Source organism: Ixodes scapularis, unplaced genomic scaffold, assembly GCF_016920785.2.
Source record: "Ixodes scapularis isolate PalLabHiFi unplaced genomic scaffold, ASM1692078v2 PGA_scaffold6__148_contigs__length_123643588, whole genome shotgun sequence".
NCBI classification, from domain to species: Eukaryota; Metazoa; Arthropoda; class Arachnida; order Ixodida; family Ixodidae; genus Ixodes; species Ixodes scapularis.
In genome coordinates, this window is record NW_024609881.1 from 104,871,173 (window position 1) to 104,888,575 (window position 17,403).

The 17,403-nt window shown below is 42.8% G+C and overlaps 1 protein-coding gene across 1 annotated transcript in view; it reads right to left on the bottom strand.

Moving 5' to 3' along the window:
* LOC115322752 overlaps positions 1-13,659 on the bottom strand; it is a 37,078-nt gene extending 23,419 nt beyond the window's left edge. Inside the window, exons 1-5 of the mRNA XM_040205693.1 lie at positions 13,522-13,659; positions 12,796-12,944; positions 7,174-7,263; positions 5,421-5,512; positions 2,984-3,085 (exon numbers count right to left, since the gene is read on the bottom strand). Coding sequence (XP_040061627.1) covers positions 2,984-3,085; positions 5,421-5,512; positions 7,174-7,263; positions 12,796-12,944; positions 13,522-13,659 — 571 coding nt within the window. The remainder of the gene's footprint in view (positions 1-2,983; positions 3,086-5,420; positions 5,513-7,173; positions 7,264-12,795; positions 12,945-13,521) is intronic.
* Positions 13,660-17,403: the final 3,744 nt, after the last annotated feature.

Here is a 17,403-nt window from a genome sequence, read left to right on the forward strand (position 1 = left end):
TAAAAAAAAAAAATTATGAATTATCGTGGTAAAGCTTGTCGTTGCCAGTCTAGCGAGCCTACATTACAGAGCGTTTCCAAGTAATTGATCGTGGTCACGTGGTTTACGAGCCAACTTTGCGATACGAGCTGGGAGGAGTTGCCGAAAACGTTGGTCGTCTGCAAATACCTCAACATTTCCGCCTGCTTTCGTCCTCACCACGCAAAGACAGCGCATCTGCACTTGCGACAAGTATCCACAGGAAGCTAAATCCACACGCCCCCCCTTTCTCCCTCCCTCCCTCCCCGCTCCCCCCCCCCCCCCCCCCCCCCCATGGTTTGAGATATATACCCTCTCTTTGATCCAGGCTCTCACGCCAGCCTATCCTATGACGTTCTCGGCGTTTTAGCGTTCAGCACTCCACGTGGGAGCGGGCTTGAAAAACAGTAAGCAGACAAGAGCAGGCTGCTATAGATCACAGAACATAGAACATGGCTTTGCTGGTAGAATACATTTGTTACAAAATACAAAAGCCAGCCGGAATAAGCCTCAAGAGCTTGTGTACCTGGCTCGGCGGGTGACGAGATGAGATCGATTATATAACGAGGAATATTATTTGAAGGGAATTCTTTCCATTCTATAAAAGACCCGTTCTTTGAAACCTCAGTGCATATTACCCTATACAAAAAAGATAAACACACCAAACAACATCTTAAACACAACGCAACCTCAATATTAAAAAAAAAGAAAAACATCAAAACAGGAGAAATGCAGTGCATTTGAAAATTTGACTCCATTCCTCTAAGTTCCATATTGTTGTCCCAAGCGTTTTCCTCGGTGTCAAGGAGCAATAATACTGGGAGGCGGTCAAATACCTGCGGCAGATAGTACGCTCTCGTGCGCTTACCATAACGTGTTCGAATACCCAGTACCTCAAAGCGAATAGATGTCCTTATTGGCCGCTGATGAATATAAGGCGCTTTGGCAGGAAATGCACACCCGCCATTTTTGCTTAATCTATTTTTTTTATGCTACCAGTTTTGAGTTTACGTTTAAAAAATACATACAGATCTTCGATCGAAACGACGTCCGAGCGCTCAAGTTCAAGTACGTACGTTTGGAATTCAAATTGTGCAAGGCGTGCGAAATGTGCTGGCGGTTACAGCCACACGATGCTTGTACGCCTCGCTTTCAACATACGAGCTTCTTTAACGTCCGACAGAAACGACACACACCCTAAATAATCTGTGATGCTCAAAAAAGAGACGGCGCTCTGCTCAAGGCTCAAGCATCGAAAAAAAGCGAAGTCATAGTGTTGTGTTCTAAATTCTTTTTCTTATTCTATCCCAAGTAGCACAGCTCTTCGGACCAACTCTTGGTTTTTGTCTGTCATTTAAGCACCCTGAAAAAATCACGAAAATACAAGAAAGCTAAAGGATAATTGAACCTAAATTAAAAATACGAAAACATTCAGTTGGAACATTTTTTTTTCAGTTTACACGAGCTTATTGGCACTAATGGGACCCAAGTGTACTCGCACTCGGCGTGACTGACCAAAAGCTTCTTTGTTGCGGTGTAATATTGCCGCCCGCGCAGCTGGCTGAGTAGGTAGCGCGCGCGTGGCCTAGCGGTTATCGTACCTGCCTCCCAAGCCAAAAATCAGGGTTCGATTCCTGGGAGCGACGCATTTTTTGTTATTCCTGCGATTTAGTTTTCTGGTGAATTCGAGAATCGTGTTGCGCTTGTTCGAGGTCCGAATGGTTCTACGTGTCGAACATTCTATCCCGATTATTCCAGAAGCTCACGTAGGTACATGGGGCTCCGCGTGGCGATCTGCATTCAGTCTCGCCCCAGCGTTCGACTCTGCTGTTACACCGACTTCGACGCCCGCGACGCTCTGTTATTATCTTTTGGACCCTTTCATTTTTGGCACAAGTTCGCCACATTAAACGTTTATTTCTTCCTGTTTATTTATTGTTTTTTCGGTCACCACCCGTGACAATATCGAGAAAAAAAGCAAGCGTTTTTTTTTTTTTGATCTCTCACAAAACTCGATGACGTAGCTTGGAGGTCGCAGTGTTACACTCCCCGAGTGACGATATTTGAATGCAGCTCAAATATTTGGTCCCAAGCATTGCGTAAGCAAACGATTTGGGCTCGTGATTATCAATAGCTCGACAATCGTTCGGTTACTGAATCGTGTACAATAGCTGGGATGACGGCAATAGCCGAACCATAACAATGTCTGAAACTCCGCTGGTGTCTTGTGCTTCGCCAACCCCTGCGCATGGCTGTGAAAAACATTTACGGCGTATAATCGGCTCCATATTGCTTGACCGCTTGTTCTGGCTGCTTATTAAAGGAGTTTACGCTGGTCGTGTTTTTGTGTGTGTGTGTGTGTGTGATTATTGTTTTGTGGGGAGAAAACGTAACCTGTGTTTCATAGGTAATCAGTTATAAACGGCAGGAATTAATTCTATGCCGTATTTACGCAAAGTACACAACCTCGTCTTTCATCTTTGTCCGAGCCTGAATTTTTAGGCACTATATTGCTTAATATGTGCATTCGTTAGCCTTTACTGCTTCGTTGTGCGGTTGTCACCTGACTTAGTTAAGTCTCATTTCCGGAGGAAACGCCAGAACAAGACTCACTTTTGGTTGTGTAGTTTTCACCCGAAAATTCGGAGGTCAAGCTTCCAAACAGGGGCCAGAACTAGGCCTCACGGCGGCTGGTTACTCGATTATATTTGGCTCATGTCTGGCACTTTGAAAATTATGTACCAAACCAGAGAAGAGACACAGGAAAGCGAACGAAAAGTACTTTGGCACTAACTAATGTCTTGGAGCAAAACCTCAATAGTCGCGCCCCTGTAGGGTTGCCAAACTTGGACCTGCTCCCTGTAATGTTTTAGTTTTCAAGTAGCTGGAAATGTTTGTAGTACGCACATGTATAGCAGAGAAGTTTAGTTAGTTCTGTTAGTTCATACGGTCTACGTTTACGTACCTCGAGTTGGCCGTCCATACCCACAATATAACCGATAAATTGAGTGGCAGGGCGTGTCGTGCATCTTGCTTGTAAGGTCGGATACAACAAAGAGCTCGCAAACTGCAACCACGCAATAAAAACAATTATTAGTTTTTTTTTATTTTTTTTTTTCATGCATAGTTACTATACTCGTTGTCAGATCAAGAAAAAGGCCAGTTTTTCGCAGTCTTCATACGCTGCGCAAAGTAGTTCTTGCAAGATTTTGTTGTCTGGGAAAGCTATAATATTTTTGGCGCTTGAGACGTGTGAGCTATGGTAAGGTATACCCTGTAGCCAACCTGAAATAAACCTAAATGTGTCATAATTCACCACATAAAGAGGGAATTAGTAGTACCCTGTGGGGAGCCGGACATTTGTACTGCCGTTCTTGAGGTGAACACGCCTATTCTTGAAATTTCTTGATGCCTAGTCACATGTTTACGACGCACCCAACGTTGCTATGCCTCCTGTACTCCGTTTTAAGTCCAACTGAAGTCCACGGAAACGTTCCGAAGGAGCCAATCAAGCAAAAAACAAAAGAAGTGAATCGTCGCGGCACTCGCTGTCTTTATGGGTCACCATCACCAACTAAGCCAATGACGTAAACAAAAACTTGGAGCTCGCTTAAGCTTCGCCTTTAAGAGTGAAACACGATAATGTTATTGGGCTCCGTTCGCATCGCCGTCTCATTCGCTTCTCATGCTCGGAAGCGGAAGTGCGTTCCGGCATCCGCAGACGCTATCGCATCTCAGGATCGTCCTGTCGCTGATGTCGCCTTGCTTCGGCTTCCGAGGGCACGCATAGAAACATATAAATTCCAGCTCGTGCCCAAGCAATGCTAGCATGGCTTGCGCGGCCTACACTGTAGCACGTCTCGCTCGCAACCGAAGGGTCGCCGGTTGAAATCCCGTCAGAACTTTTTCAATTTTTTATTCATCACGGCAACGCTCACGTTTCACGTGAGCGTTGTCGGTTGTTTGAAATTCCCGCGTGAGGTCATGGTCCTGTGACGTCAGGAACCTATCGACCAATCCTGAATTTTTTGTGCACGCCACCGACGGCGGTTTTCTAAGACACGAGCTCCTTAACTCCTTAAGTGCCAATTTTTTTTCCAAGAGTAACCTAAAAGTGCCAGATTTCTTTTTTTATTTTGAATTGTTACTCCTCTTGTATTACACATAAAATATGAAAAGTCTATTACGCAAAAATCAGCGGAGGCGAAAAAATATTTGACAACTAATACGAGTGCTGCCATCTATGATCAGCACTGCAAAAATACTCGTACGAGCTGAGCTCGTCCACGGCATTTTTAGCCAGAAAGTGGCCGACGAGCTCAGCCCGTCCAAGGCACTTAAGGGGTTAATTCTCTCGGGTTAAAAAAACAAAACATCGCAGTGAATTCATTGGGCGTAAATCGTTTATTCGGAGTTGGCAAAGGGCATAAAAGTGAGGAGCGCCGTGACGATGCACGTTTCGTGCGGCTTGATTGGCTCGCTCGGATGGTAGCATTGGCTGGGGTCGGGATGACAGTGAAACGGAATATTGTGTAAATTAGGTCTCTTAAGGTAGTGAATGCTTACGCATACCCTTGTCTCGTACGAGACACTATTTTTCCTATGAAAATCGGCTTACATTCGTGATACTGAACTTAAGATATTCTTATGGGCGACAAAAAATATTGATTGCTCACAAATATTACGTACAACTACTGGCATGCGGTTTCAATCGGAAGTCTCGTGTCTGTGTTTTTTTTTTCTCTCTTCAATGAACGTATTTGCGGTTTTTTACAAGCCACGAAAGATGGGTATCATATTTCTTTGCTATTCTTACTATTGAGTGTGTGCCTTCGATGCCACACGACTTCGATTATATTTGGTGGTTAGGACTTAACCATAAAAAAAAAAACGGCACGTGACCATAGAGAAAAGAGTGAGCGCGGCTCGAACTCGCCAGTTCTCAAACTGCCGCAAACTGTGTTATGGTTTCTTTGGCTCTCATATGTCATGTACAAATAAAAACCTTGGCAAGCATAAATTCCCTGTCAGTGTCCCTATAACGTGAACAGGGACTATTCGCGCGACGTTTGTAGGCTGCGCACCCAGGCGCGGACTCGCGAACCGCGGCTTTGAAAGCGTGTGGGCATGTCATGCTGCATGAGCTCATGGCGTGGCAGAAATGGGAGCAAATCTTCGACACGCTTGCTTTCTAGCGAGGTGCCTTTTCTTGCACCGCGGCCACTGTGAAAGAAGAGAGAGGTGACCTAATCGAAAACCTCAGAGATGGCCTTCACCATGTACCCTGCAAACGGACGCCTATAAGTTGACAAAGCCTGGTAAGCACATTCTGTTTTGAAACATAAATGACCTTGTAAAAGTTTTGATAATATGCGTTGATTTTGAAAAGGTGAATTACTTACGATATACGTGGTCGAACGATGTAATAAAAATTAAACAACAGTTGAATTCCGTAAAAAACAGCCTTGTGTTTTCTTTTTTTGGAAGACTGACCCTATCTGAAAAATGGAAAAAATTGGGTTGAGTGTATATTTATAGAGCCTAGAACTTGGTCTGCCTCGACGGGCAACGAGTCTCCCAGCTGTAGATGAGCAATTTAGCCAGTGCAGTACAACCGCTAGCCTGGGGTCTTTAACGTGCATCACGCAGTAGTGATACACGACCGCACGCCGGTACGATGCTTATCCAGATAGAAACGGGCAGGGGTGGGGATTGAACCCAGGATCCCTGAGTTCTGCAGCGCGAGTTTTCGCTCCACGTGCTCCGAGCTGGTGTGCGCTAGCCCACTCAGCCACCGATCCCGCTTGAAAAGTGGAATTTCGTTTTAGATTGCGGCTTTCCCACAAACGCAGAGCGGCGTGAATAGTAAGCTATCGACGTTCAATGCTTCGTGAGTCAAGCGAGTCACGTGATCCCCTGGTCGTGTGACGTCAATCTCCCAGTTAACCTTTGCCGTGAATGACTTACACGTGACCTCATACTGTGACCTGAAGAGGCTTGACATCGATCCCCCCCCCCTCCCCTGAATTTAGCGGGGGAATTGACGTGACCACATCATGTAACGTTATGTCACGTGACATGAATTCCTTCGTGGGGAGTTTGCTGGATTGTATATTTTGTGCTCGATACACTCTATGTTCCCTGGTTTTTGTCAGCATGATCAAGCTTGTGCAATTTTTCTTTTCTCTTCAGCTCTGCGAGCTTGACATCGGAAATGGAAAAAATAAAGAAAGCTTTTGTCTTTCAATGGTCGCCTGTCCGCTTACTCTTATGCCATTGAACTACAACTCGCCAGACGTTTTGGTGGCACCGTGAAAACAACTGTCTGCGACGGGGAAGCGGCCGTCTTATAAGCAAATATAATTTTTGTTGGGAGTCCACTCGTCGAAGGAGCGTGTACGTGCTGCACAGAGCCGTCGTTGTAGTCGCGGATGACGCCGCCATAGCTAACACACTTGCCGTAAATGCCTCAACCGGTAACAAATGTCCGACACGATGGTGATTTTATGTCTGTGAGAGTTCCATTTCGCGATTTGAACAGGAGCAGGCTCTAGTGCTTTCTGTCTTGCGATAGAAGACACAAATCTTTTTAAAAATATCGAGGCATTTACTAAGGCCGCAATCGTGTTGGAACGCCTAAACACAAGTTAGAATCCCCGACAAAAAAAAAAACGGCCAAAGAAGAAACAATTATTGTGAGCTTTTTAATATTAAAAACTTATGTCACTGGCAGCAGTCGCATTGGGCTTGCTGGGCAACTGGTAAATCTCCCTACACCTGCATGGCGGGAGCACGGCGCACCCGGGGGGGGGGGGGGGGGGGGGGGGGGGCGGAACTAGCGTCGTCTAAAATGGAAGCTCCCTAGATCCTCTCTTGAAACGTTATAACTGCGCCATAGATTGGGAGCTGGGAATAGGGAACAATTCGTGTAATAGTGCAGGCTACCGTCGAATATTTAATTTGACTCTCGAAACTGGTTCTTCAACATTCACGTTTTACTTTATTAGTGGCATCTACTTTAGCCCCAAAGTTATAAAAGCAAAGGAAAGCAAAATGTGGACTGGTTGTTAGTTCTAACCTTATCGTGTGCGTTAATGGCAGGAACTACTTGAATCTTACGTACTATTGGGTGGGCTAAAAATTTCCTTATGTGACTCACCCAGTCGTCGTGGTATTCGTATTGTTGAAAACTGCTTTGTTTTGGTATCTTGAACAACCTCCACGGAAACTGCTCCCTCGCGCAGGCTGTAACCAAAATAAAAATTGCAAACGACTACATAGTGTGTGCTGCCATTGATAGCGGTAGCTGCTGTCTTGTAGAAAGGCATGTTGAAGGAGATTTTCCTTCAGCCAGTGTGCTGTGAAATTCTGACTGCATGTAGCTGATCTGGTTGGTGATTCATGCTTCTGAAGATGCCAGCTTAACGTTGGAAGGTACACACTTACTCTCTCTCTTTTTCTCTTCGTGCACCTCTGTACTTTCTGCTGTCGTCTTCTGAAAATGCTGTACAATGTTTGCAATGGGTTTTTGTAGTTTTCGTGAAATTAATGTAAGAGACATGTGTGAGGAGATGTGTGCTTTGGTGGAATGATTGTGATGTGCGACATGTTGCCTATGCTGAAGAAAGACACAAAGGCGAGCTTTTTTCCTTTTGTTTTTGGCTGAAGCTATATTTAGAGCAGGGGTTTCCGTGACCGCGCCTGCGGTAGACAAGCGAAAGTGCTTACTCGAGCCGTTTTGTAGAGGCGCGGAGAGTAGACGAGAACGGAACCTGGGCGGCGACAGTGAGGTGGCTAGGGAGCGTGTACGCACAGTGCGACCACGTGGGTATTTCCCAACGGCGGCTGCCGGAGGGTTGGCAAAGGGGGAGGGGGGAATAGGGAGACCGTCGTCACTGCAACGGCAGCGGCGGCTTACAGGGGGGAACAAAGGGGAGAGCCTTGCCCTGTGTGAGGAGCGACGGGGTCAGGTAGAGCGGCGCCTCTGCTGTATTGTGGGGCTTCGCGTTCGTACATGAGCATTTTATACCGGGAAGGTACACTGACAGGCTACCGCTGTAAAACGTGGAAACCCATATTCCCAAACCTAGCAGATCTTCTGCACCACTGGTGCAAGATATACACTAGATGTATAAGGCTATACATTGTTAAATGCTGCTACGCTATAGACGAACGCGCTGTTAACAAACTTCCGAGCTTGCCCACAGCAGCTGTGAATAGTGCGCGTGTGACGTGACCAGATCTGCGTAAAGTGACGCGTTGCGCATGCGCCGTTCCGACAACAGCGCCACCAGAGTGGCGTGATGTCAGAGGGATGAGTCGATATATACCGTGGTTGTGGAGTATCCTGGACTGCTTTCAATTACGCATCTCGGAGGTGAAATCACCCTCAAGATACGTATAATGTTCCAAGGGAGCTCTTACCTCCCGATGACAAAGTTTTTTCTCAACTGGTCTTTTTGTTAAATAAACTGAATCGCTTCAATATAATGTTTTCAGTATTTCAAAATAGTGCTCGTCAAGCCGTTCGCCTTTGAAAGCCACAAAATAAAAGTTAGCTCGCTTTTTCAAAGCGTTAGGACCCCTGACATTGTATGTAAAATGGGACAACTACTATTATTCGAGCTGATGTAATCACAGACATTGGTGTTTTTGTAGAATGCCAATCCAGACGGAAATATCATGTAGTTACAATCTGTGGTACCGATTTTAAATTGCTTGGTAGGATCTAACGTTGGACTTGGCACTTTCAAGCACCTGATGATGCATGCTACGTATATTATTTCGTGCTGTGGTTAGGCCCCGACTGGAATTTGGTTTTGCCGTGTAATACCATTCATCGAAAAACGAATGAAAAGGTATGAAAACGCTATAAAGACGTTTGATTGGCATAGTTTATGATAGGCACTTTCACGTGAGATTTTATTTGGCATACCGTTTTCTGGAAAATTGAATATCAGCAATTTAAGTGACCCTACATATAGCCGATGTGTAGTGTTTCTACGGAAGCTCCTCGAAGGCATAGTGATGTACCTGATGTCTTCGGCAGTATAAGGTTACGTGTCCCAGTCAAATTAACGCAACTTTGCGACATGTTTTATTCCAACAAGCTAATTAAAGGATAAAAATACATCGAATTAATTTTTGTTTGCCATGACCCTTGTTCAGCACAATGTCTTACCCACGCCCTATTTAATACTGAAATTCTTCTTTACTATACTTTATTACGACTTAGTCTATCTGACGTGCAACAAAAATGTTTTAAATTTGAATATTAATTTTTGTGTAAGTGACTTCTTTTGTGCGCCAATCTCGAAACCTTTAAGGTGTTTTGGGGCACGCAATAAATATGCTTAACAGCGTTTGCAGGACTTTATGCGTAATTGCCGTTTAGTGAGAAAAATATGGTTCCTTGTTTGCTTTGTCAGTGTGGCGTGCCAAAGCACAAGCATTTTACCGACTGTAATTCTTGTGACTGCTCTCCGCTCGGATGTGCGACCGAAAAAAGATATTTAGGAATAACTTTTGATGAATGCCTAACATGGAGTGCACACGTCGAAAATCCAGTAAAGCGCCTACGAACGGTCTTAGGATATATGTACAAACTAAGAAATCTCGATATTATTTCACCTAGGAAAAGAGTGTACAAAGCACTGGCAGTCTCCCTCTTACGTTACGAAATCACTGTATATGGAACCTGTTCTGCCCACTGGAAGAAAACCTTAAATATACTAATATATAATATTGCAAAATGTATTGCCTATGGCTCAAAATTTTAAACTCTTGATAATGGAGAAAATTGACCTCTCTACAAATATTGCAGGTAGAGAAATTAAGGGAATATGTAGTTTTAATGAAATATTATTATACCAACGATTTCAAGTATAGAGTCAACAGACATTTAAGACATTCTGAAACCTTTTCCATTCCTATGGTATACACAAATTACGGGAGGCGTTTAAGCAAATATTATATTCCATTCTACTTTAATAAACTTCCGGAAGAGTTGTCCGACCTGCCGTCTCTGAAAGACGCGAAACAGAAATAAAGGAGTGGTGTTCTCGTCATGTATACATACTGTTCCTTCTTTCGCTGTCCGCTTTTCCTGTGTTAACAATGTATACATAGCCTGTTCTTGGCAAAAATGTTTGTGTCACCATTGTTTTAATTATTTTGAGCACTCTGCTGTTGGGTTGCCACGGTCCCGCACACAAGCGCTCGCGCGCGTATGCGGGCCTTCGATCAAAATTGTATACAAGAATTGCTCAATAAACGATTTATTATTATTACTATTGAATACACCATTCACTGCAAATCTCAGGGTGATAGATCCAATCGTTCTTTGCTAAATGCTAGATAGTGCTTTTGGAGAACCTTTACTTTTAAATCCCGCCATATATAGTCGGGTTTAAGCAAGAATACAGAACTGACTTTAGAATTTGTAAAGCAGGTAATGAAAATAAGAAAATAGACTAAAGCGTTTTAGTCGCATTCAAGTCCCTTTTCAGACTGCGTCATCAAATTGTTTTTTGAGGTGAGCCGAATTGCACAGTTAACAATTTATAACAATGTACACAAATTTTATTCCACACTGACGAGCGAGAATTTAATATTGGAGAGTGAACCCATTTCCCGAAATTCCAATCTCACAAACTGCATGGATTCATTGACCGCATATACTACCGGTATAACCGTGGCATAATAAGGCACTGTTCAAATGCGTTACCAGAAAATGTTCATGGTGCAGATATTTTCTAGAGTAAGGTACTTTCAAAACGAAAAGCTTACGCGTATTCTAACATCTCTAGTTAATTATCACCCTGTTTTCTCATTATACAGTCAAAATGGGAGTAAAAAACTTTTATTAATATATTTGATTTATTCACATTTCTGTCCGTATCAGAATGCAAACGAGAGTTTTAAAACACAAAACAATGGACAAAAGAACATACTACACAGATGGAGTTTCTATCAAGCAGACGTCTAGAAATACTGATTTAGAAGCAGTTGTGTTATGAATGTTGGCAATATGTCGTGTAACATGGTTTTGTTCTAGAGAATTTCACGGGAATGAATGTATAGGCAAATCGCTACCGCGTTTTGGTAATAAATCGATGATGACAATAATAATGGGGCAGAAATAATGATGAACATTTTATGGAGGTAACACCACTAACACTACAGCAGTTGTTAAGTATGACAATCTAAAATGTGGCATAATCAGATCCTAACTTGAAAGGGTGTTTGAAGCACGTTCCTGAAAATAATATACACGCCTTAGCTTTGCAAACATGAGCGTTTTGTAGAAACGCTGTTCATAGAATTAGGAGAAAGAACCAGATTTTTTCTAAAAACCAGACAACTTATTTCCATTGTTAATTTTATGTTTCATGAGATGGTCAATAGAAGATCGGATGTCAGAGTACATATGAATATCAAGGTACTAGTAACAAGATATACAAGTATAGGGTATTGAAATATATATATCAGGCACAGAGTATTACAAGTTCCGCATTTAGTTGAACTCGGCATTGTATGTCTAATTGTGTTTGCCATGTACGATGAAAGATATAAATTTCTATAAGGTCAAACTTCAAAGAGCTTCTATCATTGTTAGTCAGTATTTTTTCCGACCTGCGCAGTTCTACACAGAAAAAGGGCAACCAAATATAGGTCAAAAAATTATTTTACCATCAACACAAAACTTAAGACGACTAAAATTTAATATTTAATAACAGTAGGCCTAGCAGGAGTAATATAATATTAATAGCTTTGAACTTGTTAAAATGTTAGCGCTGAAGTAAACAAAAAAAAACGTTTAGCGGAATGCGACTCAGTGATTCGAAGTTTGTTCAGTTTTAACCGCAATAATCGAGCATTTGATATTACTGAATATTCTTGTAAAATATAATAACACATAGTTTATTCTTTACTTTCGGTCTTGAATGGCATATCGATTTACGAGCAGAATATAAAAGTTTTGTTTGTCCGGAAAATATTTAATGGCCTCCCTCCATGGGCCTTTGATATTTCACGAAATTAAAGGGAAGGCAAATAATGAAATATACTAATATACGAATGAGATATACCTTACAATAAACTGGAAATAACTAATTAGTATTATTTCTGTACTGAAAAAAAGCAAAACGAATTTTCTTTACAATACCCTCATACGTGGTAATTAACTGATCTTTTGATAACCTTTCCTCAAATTTGAAATTTTACGCGATGTGGACTATCTCCAGGTCCCGACTATACAGGAATTTTGTTTTTCAAGATATTCATTATGACGAGGCATGATGAATTTTGTGATTGAAAGAGTATGGCAATTAATTAATATCCGATAAAGCTTCTTGACGTGCTAAGAAAGCAGATATTTGACAAGGTGTGTTGTGTGTGAGAAGATTTTCGTGTCGACTAACCAGAAGGTGCGGACAATGCACGTCGTACGGTCGATACTCAGGGTGCGGACTCTCTTAGCAAAATCGTTTATTTTTAACCCTATTTGCCTTTGCTGATTATATAGTGAGTGGGAGTGCGGGCTAGAGTTGAGAAAATACAGTAGATAATATTTATTGTTTTACGCGCAAGATAGTAAAATACACTAATCCTTCTCAGGTTTAATTGCGTGCCTCCTTTTAAATATTTCTCAAAGGTGCAAAGACAATGTAACCAAGCGTATCCCCATAGCAATGTACTTCAATAACTTACACATGGCAAGTTAAAGTAAAGGGGATCGGAGTCGTGAGAATGTTCGGGTCAGGAAACCCCACTTACATGCAGTGTCCTTGCAAATCGGTATCATATATATCCATAGAAACACTTTTATTTTGCACACTGAAGTCTTTTACTTCAAGTCGGCAGATGGACCTTCCAGTGTGGGGTGTCGTCAAGGCCAGATACAGCGATCTCATATATTTCAATACCTAAAAAACAGGGCGTATTCTTTCTTACTATCTGTAGTGCATCATATTTTGTGTTTTAATACATGCTATAATGGTTAATCTACACTGGTAGACTAGCTACGAGACTATTAAGAGTAATAATCAATAACGTGTTTCTTTTTTGGTAATTCTGAATCACATAACTCTTGACTGAGCTCACTGTTTCCCTCTAGTCTTGTTAATTTTTGGTGAGGATCCTAAGGCTATACTGTTCTATAGAGAGCAGGAGTATACGTCTGCGCTATACCTTCATTAATGTATTGTTCAATTAAGATTGAGTTGTAAACAATTGCCTATTTGTTCAGACGTTAGGCGACCTGATTTTGTTTCATAGAAATTTCTGCAGAGTCAGACATGATTTACACCATTGAATATATAGGTGAGCTTAGAGCCACTGATTAGAGTGTAATTAATGACAAAATCACAAATATTTGAAACTTTTGTACAAAACGTTTATGATAGTATGTTACTTGTATTTAGTTGCCAGGGCTCTGGGTTATTGAGTTAGACACATGACAGAACCTTCGTGCTCTTTTGCATGCAATACCAAAGCACTTACCTGTAGGTTTTGATACTTGCAAAAAAGTGAACTGCGGTATGAAATCGGAACGTGAGTTCCTTTGGATATGTTGAACTTTTGAGCTCCACAATCTTCACTTATGCACCGATCCAAATAAGGTTCCGAGTGATGTGGCATAATGAACAATAAAATGCATGAAGTTACATACATGAGCAACCTCATTTTCCTGAGACCGATAATGTTTAGGAAATTGTTGAGCTAGAGATTCACACTTCTATAAAAGGGATTCTCTGCCACAATACGGTGAATTGGAACTGCGCAAAACCGACGTGGCAAAGATAAAAGTAAATAACATCAAACAGGGAACGAGGCACATGTGTGTTGTGTGTGGTGTTATATTTGTAGATCTCGGACTTTCGCTATTTTAAAGGTTCCGTAGACCGCCTGCCTTTCTTCTCCTAACAATGGGAAAAGAGAGGCAGGCGATCTACAAAACTTCAAAAACACTACCATTGATTACCTTGACATTTACGCTTGGAGCTATCGCATTTCGTAAACAGTTGGCGTGTCAGAAAAACAGATACATGCACTTAAATACACAGATGCAGATTCATAAATAAACAGTCGCATATTTCATATGGTTATACGGTGAAACTATAACGTTCGCCACCTCCAATGTCCTTTATTCGATGCAAAGAAATTTATTAGAGCCGGTATTGATAATTATAAGGCAGCCCTGACAAGAATGTTATTTAAATATCCCTGATGGAATTGGTCGATTTCACTATTATACAGTCATTGGTTTGTTTGGGATATAGAACAGCAAAAAGGAATTAATATGTTTGATTGAAAACACTTCATCGCTTTGGTTAAGACATTCTGCAAGTAGCCAATCAGTGTTTGATAAACTAAAGATTCTCTCACCATTTTTGGCGTGATGTCTGTTTTGGCCGACGTGGAAATATACACCCTTAAGCTATATAAAGCAGACTAAATATTTGGACCGTACGCTTCAATAAATGAATCACCCATTCGTTCATTTAATTTCCAATTTTTGAGGCCTTAATTTTGCAGCTCATGAGGAATTTCGTCCCTTTTGCGTCGTTATGCTGTTAAAAAAAACAAAAAACATTACAACCTTTTGTTGCGTGGCTTCGGCAGCGACCACACTTTTCTAGTTTTTCTTTTTTTTAACTATGGCATTTTGTACAGCCGTTATAAATCCTTGCAGTAAATAAAAAAGAAGTGAGAGGCGATTGGTTGAATAGACATGATAGAGTTACGCGTCCCGGTGCAACACCTCCAAAAAGGCCGTGGTGCCGAGTCTTCTACGTCATCTACCGGAGGCCAGCTCGGGGCACGGGTTTGAACACGAGTGTTGCATCCGCGTTCGGCTAAAACTCGTGCCCAATCGGTGCGGACACGAGTCCGAGGTCACCACTGACGCGACGCTTTGTGTCCAATCAGCGTTCTGGTAACGTTGAAGTTTCACCACAGCGGTCTTGTAACCTATGGGGCCTTGCCTGACGGCGTATTGTTTGAGGATCTTAATTCACGCAGCCAGCGTCCATTTTTTTTTCTTTATTCTTTGTGCAGTGACTTTTTCTATGCCGATCAGTGTTACTATCTTTAAGTCGCTATATATAATTATTTCGGGCCACGGCTGAATTTATAAACCAACTAATAAGCAGATGGCCATATTTTTTTTTTTCGTTCGAGAGGAACAATCTAGGAGTAAACAACGCCCAAATATTTTAATGTTTTCATTTGACGAGGACGTTGAGGATCACCCTGAACGAGGTTGGTCATCGAGAAATAATTAGCATGCCTTGAACCGAGAAAACCACCCGTAGACCTCCAATTTCTGAATAGCATCTTCTTTGTAAGCTGTTTGAAGCATTACACCAGTTTCGCCGCCTTTTTACTAAAAGAAAACAAAATTTCATGGCCGCACGCCTTCCTTCAAATTCGACATTGCAAAAAAAAAAAAAAAAAAAAAAGAGGAGGAATAAGTGTGAAGCGCTCAGGAAAAAAATTCACAACACGCCGCTATAACTTTAGCAGACAACGCCGCTTGGCAAACTCACTCCGAAGGGGCGTCGCTAAGCTCTGACAGCGTTGGAAGCTAGCAGTACGAAAGGCCCGCCCTCCAGAAATTGGTTCCGGTTAATTTTGAGTCTAACCTCGTATACTTTTTTTCTCCAGTCGTTTATTGTCTCATGTCTCATTACCAGTACGTAGATTTGATCTAGCAAATAGCTAGAAACATTATGTTCAGGGAAACGCAGATCCAGGGTCACCTCATAGATTGCGCCAGCCATCTCTGAGGCCAGTGTGTTCTGTAGACAGCCTAGATTGTAAAAAAGGGTTTTTGCGATTCAATTGCGGACGCCCCCCTCGGCGATTTATCTGCAAGTGCGCATGCGCTGTGCACTCGGGTGGCGAGGAGGAATGTGGATGCTAAGGCGGAAACGCTGACAGACGATCCACGCGAATACGGGCCACTCGCTAACGCCGAAACCTCCCATGGTGGGCTAGCGGCTTTGGCGGCCGACTCCTCGCTCTATGGCTATTTCCTCCTCTCTTGATACCTCCGCAGAGCGTGGGCGACGTGGGACGCGTGGATAATCGACGACCCGGAACTGGGTAAATCGGGGAACGTGGAGGGGAATGGCAACCAGAGGGCTCCTATTTGGGTGTACTGCATGTTTTGGCGGCTTTATGCTTCAATTCTTGCAGGCTGCATGCGTTGAATCCTGCAGCTTCCTGGTGGAAATGCACTTCCTAAAAATAAATCTGGTTGGGCGGAAGGCGGGGCACAGTAACGGTTTGCTGAAAGTCCCGGTTGTCACGCAGCCATCATCATTATTACACGCCTCCCATCTACACTAGTTACATCGCGGTCTACATATTACTTTTTGTTTCTTCTGAAATTTGTTTGCATTGCTTGTGTTTTGCCTGTCTCTTTTACTTGCAACACTGTACGCACCTGCTAAAATTCCAGCTAAGGATCGGAATATTAATTAATAAAACAAAATGATTAAGATCGCGAAAACGTCATTTACTTAAATGTAATTTCGAAAACGCCAAGTGCTCTTTCCTGCAGTTTATGTCATGCGGCAGGAAAAATGTCTTTGCATGGCAAGAGATAAAATATTAATGAAACACTTGTCAGGGAACCTAGGAGACTTCTTTTTTAGGTTAGATACATACGAAATTTGATAGCATGCAGTCCCTACTATATATCTCTCCGGAAACTTTGCGAAATACTTAATGGCGATTTCGTAAATTTGATAGACTAAAAACTGAACGAAGATCTCTATGGGAGTCAATGGAAGAAATCGAGATTTTCTATGGGAACCTACAAAAAAAGTGAAAGCCGTTTACAACTCCCTGTAACACCGAATTACAGCGCAGCTCTTGAGGAGGAGGAGGGAAGGGTACTGGGGGGGACAGGTGACCTTGGGGGGTCACGTGACGATGCCGATTATGCCACCAGTGACGTCACTGATGACGTCATCAGTGACGTCACTGATGACGTCATTAGCGATGATGACGATGCGGATGTCAGTGACGTCATCAGTGCATCCGTGATGATGACGATGCGGATGCGGATGCCGGTGACGTCATCAGTGACGTAACCGATGACGTCATCAGTGATGATGGCGATGACGATGCGGATGCCGGGGACGTCATTAGTGACGTCACTGATGACGCTATCAGTGATGATGATGATGATGACGATGCGGATGCCGGTGACGTCATCAGTGACGATGACGTAATCGGGGAGGTCACGTGACCCTGGGGGGTCACGTGACCTCGGGGGGGGGGGGTGTTACGTGACCTCGGAAGGGGGGTCACGTGACCTCGGCATGACCCTGGGGGTCACGTGACCTTGGGGTGACCTTGGTTACGCCGACA